This window comes from Bacillus rossius, chromosome 10, assembly GCF_032445375.1.
Source record: "Bacillus rossius redtenbacheri isolate Brsri chromosome 10, Brsri_v3, whole genome shotgun sequence".
NCBI lineage: Eukaryota > Metazoa > Arthropoda > Insecta > Phasmatodea > Bacillidae > Bacillus > Bacillus rossius.
In genome coordinates this window covers 45,824,079-45,832,328 of record NC_086337.1, presented here as the reverse complement: position 1 = coordinate 45,832,328, position 8,250 = coordinate 45,824,079, and the positions used below count along the sequence as shown (strand labels likewise).

General features: G+C 35.2%; 1 protein-coding gene across 1 annotated transcript in view; it reads right to left on the bottom strand.

Moving 5' to 3' along the window:
- Nucleotides 1–322: 322 nt before the first annotated feature.
- Nucleotides 323–8,250, bottom strand: part of LOC134536082 (another transcription unit protein) — a 28,604-nt gene continuing 20,676 nt past the window's right edge. The window contains exons 8-10 of the mRNA XM_063375614.1: nucleotides 7,785–8,000; nucleotides 4,919–5,114; nucleotides 323–765 (exon numbers count right to left, since the gene is read on the bottom strand). Coding sequence (XP_063231684.1) covers nucleotides 539–765; nucleotides 4,919–5,114; nucleotides 7,785–8,000 — 639 coding nt within the window. The 3' untranslated portion in view covers nucleotides 323–538. The remainder of the gene's footprint in view (nucleotides 766–4,918; nucleotides 5,115–7,784; nucleotides 8,001–8,250) is intronic.

The following is an 8,250-nucleotide window of genomic DNA, read 5'->3' as shown; positions in this document are numbered from 1 at the left end:
GTCGAAATTTAGGTTCCATGTAGGCTCAAAAGTTTAATTTTCTAATTTCCGGGTAGAGTGATCACAAATCCCCCTTTCCCTAGAGGTATTCCATACTCCAGTCTAAGACATCCCCCCCCCCTCCCTTCTTCCGAGATACAAGGGCCCCGCTGAAATAAATTGTCCAGGGCCCCGCAGAGTCTAGGTCCGCCACTGCCTACATAATACCCATTAGTCGGGAAAGCAAAGAAAGTGGATATATTTTCCCAATTAGGTACTCTGCTTAGACAACTTGCACCAGAAATATAAATATAACTATAAATAGCTATCAAACTATAAAAAATATATAAATATAACTTATATTTCACCTCAATTGTATATAACTAAATTGTATACAGAAAAGCATCATAGTATGTGCCACAGTACACAGTATGTTATTTTCAAAATGCAACACTTTTACTTGAATGTACATTGTCTTGCTTCAGACCAAATACAAAACACCTTAATATTTACACACACAAAAAATACACCATGACAAAATAGTTTGAATAGTTTCCTTTCACTCATCATCACCTTCATCATCTCCGCTGCCATCTTTGTTTTCAACTTCCTCGTCATTTTCTTCAGCATCTTCAGCTTCCGAACCAGACTCCGAACCCGAGCCAGATTTTTCGGATTCATCATCAGAGTCTTTCAGGGCTTTGGATTTGTCCTGTTTTTTGGCTCGCCTAGCTTCAAAGTCAGAACCTTCCTCATCTGATGAATAAATTGGAGGTCTGTTTTCAGCTGGAAAAAAGAAACACAAAAAAAGTGTTGGGGGAGGGGAATAATTTTTCAAAGAAAATATGCAACTCAAACTTAATACAAGCACACTGAATTTCTCTTAAAACTTTTATTCCATATTTTTCAAGAGAAAGAGGACTTTGCTAGAACTAGATTATTTGTGAATGAAAGAAAAAAAGCCAACTACAAGAAAAGTGTATATACACATGTGTGTTTTATTTCAATCACATTATGTATAAAGTTCAGAAAATTGTTTTAGACTAATACTTCACCCAATCCAAAATGAATTAAAATCTGCTAAAACTACAATGTTCAAGTTGATGTGTGTGCATTATCCTACTTGCTATTATATTATTGCATGAAACTTGTACCTGTTAATAGTAACATAAGAAAAGTAATGTATCAAATATTTGTTAAAAAAATTAATTAAAAATGATTTACCACATACAAAAGTGACATTGTCTGATTGATACAGTAGAACCCTGTTACATATAATGTTCCTGCATATAATGTTTTCCTGCTTATAATGTCATATTTTTAAAGTCCCAATATTTCCCCCATAAGGACAATGTATTTATTTCCTGCATATAATGTTCATAAATAGTGTAATTTCCTGCTTATAATGTTTGCTTTCTAACATTCATTAAATGGGGAAAAAATGTTTTAAAACCAAATTATTCCAACACTTACGATAAAAAGTTTCCTTTATGTATGTTTATGATTACAATCACTGCCATACAATACATGAAGTTTGTTAAAATACAATTTTATGCAATATACTGAAGGTACACAATGTTCATAGTTACGTGTCAGTTGGCACCCTTAGTCAACTCTTCTCTTCCTTGCCATTCCAGTGGGTATTCAGATGCACGTACATAGTCCTACGATATTTAAGTTGCCAACCATTGAGCGAGGGCATAACTAAAAGTGTTTTCTATTGCTTACAAATAATTTTTTTTTTCATTCATACGTAGGAATCCCAAAATTAAACATTTTCAGGTGGCGAAGGAGTAGATGTTCTCACTCTTAATGTTGTCATCATGAATCGTGAGACAATTTTACAAAAAATGTCGCAGTGTATCTTTAAAGACAAACAAAATTTAACCAGAGAACAAGACAAACTTGAAAAATTGTTGGCTTGTTTTAGAAAATTCATGTATCAAGTATACTATCTTTGGTTTTAACATTAAAGTTGTTTACATAGCTTGGTGAGTCCATTGGTACAAAGCTTGAACATTGTTAAGAGCTAAATTGAGATTTCCTGCTTATAACGTTTTCCTGCTTATAGTGTTTTTTTCCTGTACTCCCTTGAAAAACATTATAACAGGGTTCTACTGTAGTTACAAATCCTGTTTCCATAAACCTTAGGATAAAGTTGCGGCAAAATGCTTTAATAATTTGACAACCCAAAACTGTGTTCTGTGACTGTAAGTACATTTTTACCTAAACGTTACGTACTCTTCTATATTGAATAATTCCTGTAAAACAGTAAGCTAAATTAAGAATAATTAATTAAACAGTTTCGGCAAAAATAATTTCCTCTCTTAGAACTTATGGTAGAGGTACGTGTATCTGAACCCACTCTTTACCATTCGGTTCTTCAGTTACTTACAGTCATCAAATTTTCAACATTCCTTTTATTCTAACAAAAAAAAATTACCGGTGTTTGGTGACAGTTTTATTTAAAGAGGTTTAATTCATACATTAAATTATTACACATAATTTTTTTAATTGTTGATATTTTTATTTATTATTATTCATATCATGCTTGACAGGGCAGAGCATCTCATACAAAACTATTTAAGTTCATTAAAATTTAAGCAACATAAGCTTTTTCCATTTGCAACCGAAAGTATGAGTGAATGATATTGATTTGTTAACAGATAACTGATTAGTAGGGACCGGATTATATGGTGAATTGAGATAAAACCAAAATAACACCACAAAGCATGTAAATACAGCAACCCAAGTTCTTACAACATTTAGCACCAAAATGTAACCAAAAACACAAAATCAATCAGCAGTATGACAAAACTTAATGCACAAAAATGTTATCCTTTTCTATGGTAAATGAATTTTACTGTAATTTATTTTTGTCCCAAAATGCACAAACTAAATGGGTTGGAAAAAAATTTATATTGTTCCATTTTATTTTGCTTCTTAACGTTGGCAAATTTTTCGAACACAATTGCTGAACTTTGTTTTTTAATTTATTCTAGACATTCTATTACAAATGATTTTATTGTTTAAGTGCATCAATGTCAGTCAAGATGAGACTACTTCAAAAAATTAAATATTAAGAAATATTTGTTTCATATTTGATTAACCATATTCACCATTGCTATGAATAAAAATACTATATAAAAATAAAAACAATAACCTTGAAATCTCTTGTTTTAAAAATGAATTTGACCTAAAAACAAAACCACAAAATCTTTTCTCTACTGACAAGGGGTGATGGGATAAGAATGGAACATTTAACAGATGTGAATGAATGGGAGAAACCCCGCGAAAACCCACAGGTTCACTGCAACGTCTGCCACGTTTCCCACATGCAGAAAATCCAGGTTCGACTCCCCCGGGAATCAAACCCAGAACACCTTGGAGTGAAGTGTGTGATCTGAGCACTCAACCAGTGTGGCTCATTTTTAACAGCAGCAAAATCCTCAAAAATTATTTAATATATGAAAGGTAATGTACTCATAATCCTACCGATAACAAATTTTAATTAAGTTGATTCTAAAATTGTTACAAGAAATAAAAACAATGACATGTAAAATAAAACAAAAGCATACAACAAAATACACACTGAGATATAGATAGTAATTTTTTTTAGTTCTGTCTTACTTCACTCAATGTTTTTGTTAATCTATATGAATAAAACTTGAAATTTAAAATTTAACTATCAATCTTTGCTGCGAGTGGTTTATAAGAAAAAAATTACGAACAGTACAGTGAAATCTCATTACAATGATACTTGGACCATAGCCATACCTGATTAGCGATTTTACCAAATTAACGAACCTCAATATAGTTTTAACAGAAATGCCAAATGAGAATATGTGAAATATAACACTGTACTGTGTTGAGCGAACTGAAAACGCAGGCAACGCAGTAATGTGACATGGCTACCAAGTTTACCAGTCTGAATCCATTTAAAAAAAATTTTTAAACTGAACTGCTTGATTGGTGCTAGATTACAGCATGTGCCGAAACATAGAATGCCTGATTAAAGACTGTAATTTTTATTGAACTGTTGTAAAATGTAAAACATTTTGAATGAAAAATGTGAGGTGTCTGTAATGAGTAGGGACAAAATTCTATGATTTATTTATAGGTCAAATTTGTTTTTACCAAGAGATTTTGGTATTATTGTTTTTATTTTTATATATTGCATTTACTCATAAAAATAGTGTATTATTCAACAAATATTAAACTAAAACATTTCTTCACCAAAAAAGTCTCATTTTGATTGACACACAATGCACTTTAACTACAAAATCACTAGAATCAAGAATTTATACAAAAAAAAAAAATCTTAATTTTTATGTGAGAAAAATGTGTTAAAATTACGTATTTACTGCAACAAAATACTATAAAGTGATACAAGATCAAACAACATAAGAATATTTTCTTTCCAATTCAATTTACTTCACTGTTATGTAAAAAGGAAAATTTATGCTAAATAAATTACATTCAATGAATTGACCATATTAAAAAATAAATTATTGTATTTTAAGTTTCATTTTGTCAAATTGCTTATTAGTAGAGACCGGAAAAATTCGCGGATTCTTTTCACGACAGCCTAAAATTCATATAGTTATACCTTAGTGCTGCCTCTGATATCGGCTCACAACTCGCCTGGATGACTCCGGGCCAGTGAGAAACACTCAACCGAAGCACAGGCCGCTACATTGGGACACCTTCACAAGACCGCAGCCAATGAGAGGGTGATACGCGAGAGAGTGTACGGAGAACTATAAAGTTCATCCTAGAGGTCACTGAACCCGCTAATTTTTCCGGTCCCTACTTTTTAGTTAATGCTTTATTTACATTTTTGTGCTGAATGGGGTATTTATTAACTTTAATTTTGGTGTTACATGTTGTATTAACATGCGTTGCTGTGTTATTCCACCATGTAATCTTGTGCACTCACTCTTGGACGCACCGCCCTTCTTGTACTTGCTCTTGATGGCGGCCAGCGAGATGGCCCCCTCGTCCTCCGAGCCCTCCTCGTCGCGGTGGTCGGGCTCCAGGTAGCCGGAGCTCAGGCCCCGGTTCGCTCCCCGCTCGCGCACGCGCTTCTGCTTGCTCTCCCGCCTCATCGACGCTCGGAGGCGCTCTTCCTCTTTCTGGCGACCACACAGCTCAGTACATTTCCACCCACCACTCTCCTCCTCATCAGAGCTCTGTGAACATTCGTTGTAAGCTTTGGCCCAGAGGTTCCCAAAGTATGCGATGTGGCACCCTGGGGTACCGTGGAGAGAAAACAGGGGCACTACGAGATGCTTCTATTGTCTCTTTCCGGAAACTTATCCTACTTATATTCAAAATAAACAATTCAAATCGCGCGTACTGCATGCACCACTTACTGTGTTCGCCCGTACTCTCGCTCAGGTTGTATTCGGAAATGAGATCACCAAGCTCACACGTCAAATTGATTAACTTGACATTGAATTTTTTAGTATTTTTCTGTAATAATAAATTATTCTTTTTCTAATATATATACCTATGTGAGCCTCAGATTGTGGTACGTGAGCCTCATATTGTAGTTATTTCCATTTCTGTGTCTAGTGTCATAAAAAAAATCTTTATTATCTGATTTCTCATTTACACATGTTTCGACTAGGTAGGGTGCCGCGACAAAATACTAAACCTGTAAGTGCATCACGAGCTGAAAACGTTTGGGAACCCCTGAATCCTATGAATGAGTGCACTTTCAGACGTATTCATGCAAGCCACTAACTAACTTAAAGTTTTTTTCTTTTTTTTTAAAAAAAAAAAAAAAAAGCTAACCAACCATTTTTCTCAAAAATGAATGCAGATTATTTGGCTGTCAAAACTTTAAAAGTGTTAAAAAACTTACTTGGCAGAAAAAAGCACTGATTTGAGTTTCTTTATTCTATGAATAACAACAATGATTTTACTAGGAAAGTGTTTCATCACAAGTGACTTATTTCTGGCCTGAATAGACACTTTACTATACATTTCTGCATGAGGTAAAGCTGACTTTATAAAGCTTTCCTAAGAATAAGTAACTTGAGAACCAACTTTAAGAAATTTTCTAGTGGTATACAATATGTATTCTTATTTTACTTATATTGTACTTGAAAATGAGGGTGGCGAGGCTGGCCCTAAATTGGCCCACCTCATACCTCTCAAATACTTGCTAACCTCTTTTACATTAGATATGGACAGTAAAAAAAATAGCTGCATGCTAGTTGGACTAATGGTTATTTTTACCTAATATTTATTTTGTTAGTTTTTGTTCTTCCCTCAGTTGATCATTTTCTGATCAAAAACTGTGTATTCCTAATCTGTATTTACAGTTTATATAGACAGTAATTATATTAAGTGTGTCACCATTTCCAGATGGTTCTGTGAGAGCTAGGTTTTCTGATGAATCCTAAATCTATGTCTTGTGACTTTATATAGCCGTGTCCTTCTGTCTTACCTAATTTAGACTCCCTCTTGGTACTGGAAAACATAAAAACACCCATTCTAATTTATATATTAAAAAAAAAATGGTGTATGGTTGCCAAACAAGTTAGAAATGAAAATTCACAGATGGAGGGATCTGAAATTTGTAGAGTACGCAAATATTTGAAACTAATGTACAAGTGTTCAAGCATACAAGCATGCAGGCGAGTGCAGAGGTACCCGAATGTACAATAAGAATGAGTGCAACTATCCAAGTGCGGAGGTATACGAGAGAGCAAGTGTGCCTGAGTGCTATAATGAAAATATATATGTCTTGTTATGTTTTAGACAAGTATTTTATTAGTGATGGTGATGGGTCAAATCCCAATTTTCTCGAATGTAAATCTCAAATTCTAATCACTAAAAGTACCTGGAATATACCGCTAGAATCTGAATGTGAGTCTCCAGGGCCAAAAAATAAAATAGATTAAAAATATTAGCTATGGTGCTGAAACATTCAACCCTTTAAATGTTTGTTTCACAAACTAAGTTTCTAGAATCAATAAATGTTGAAATTTTATTTATATAGTAGATGTTAAAAGTACACAATCTTGGGAAATGCTAACAGGATAGGTATGAAGAAAAAAATTTTACCTACCTAGTAAACTTCAGAGGTTATCTGTATTGAATTTTTTAATAATTTATCTCCTCTAGTATTTTTCTTCAAATCATTTTCCTTGAATATAGAATCCTTCGAATACTAAGGATTTGATGTACATCAGAATTTGAGGATTTGATTGGCCCATTCCTAATTTTGATAAGTAATAAAAGTACACAATGAAACATGATGCTGAAGAAGCAGGCAAGAATTCAAAAGTTGTCCGACACTCTACTTTATTCAGTCTGAGTGTAACACTTTTCTGTATTACACTTTTTTGTCGTGCTCGGATGATTTCATTTCCTCGACCTACCCTATCAGCTGCGAAGAAGTTTCACTTCAGAAATAATTGACTAACGTTCCGTAGTCCTAAAGCGAATGAAGTCCAGTCTCAGGACGTACAGAGAACAGCTCTGACCAGGGGCGTAAACAGAGGGGGGGTTTTAGGGGTTCAAACCCCCCCCCCCCCCCCTTAGCACCAAATCTTTAATCAATTTCTTTTTCGTCACTCAAACAAATTTCATATTAAAATTAATAAAATTTTTACCATTACAATGTTTAAATTTAAGTATCGAAAACTGCTAAAAATAGCACTATTTTACACCTTAAAACCCAAATTTTCCCGGGGAGGACCCCCGGACCCCCCGCTTTAATACGGGGGGGACCATGCTTCTTAACACCCCCCCATACACAAATCCTGGCTACGCCACTGGCTCCGACCAACCTTGATCATCTCGCCGCGGTTCTGCTCCGGGTCCCAGCCGACCTGCGACAGAACCTTGATGCCGGACGTCTTCTGCGACCGGTCGGCCAGGGAGAGGGTCATCTTGCGGTGGGTGAAGGACTCGGTGGAGTGCGGCCGGAACGTGAGCTTGGTGCGGAACACCGCCTGCCCCTGCAGACCTGTCCCCTGCCTGATGAACAGGTGGTTGTGGTCTCCCTGCGGGACGTCCACAAAACACGTGAGTTTCGCCGCGAAGATGGGAAGCGCGCGTTTCTGTCACGGAAGAAGCCCGAATAATTCGTCTGACCAACTCTTCAGCTGCAGGTTCATCAAGACAAAACAAGTTGAAAACATCTACTCAACTTACGGTCTTCATAAAGGCTGATTTACATCTCTGAAGTTGAAGCTGAAATTTTTTTTTTTTTTGTAAATGATAAAGATCGTATTAAAGATGGAACACTGAACA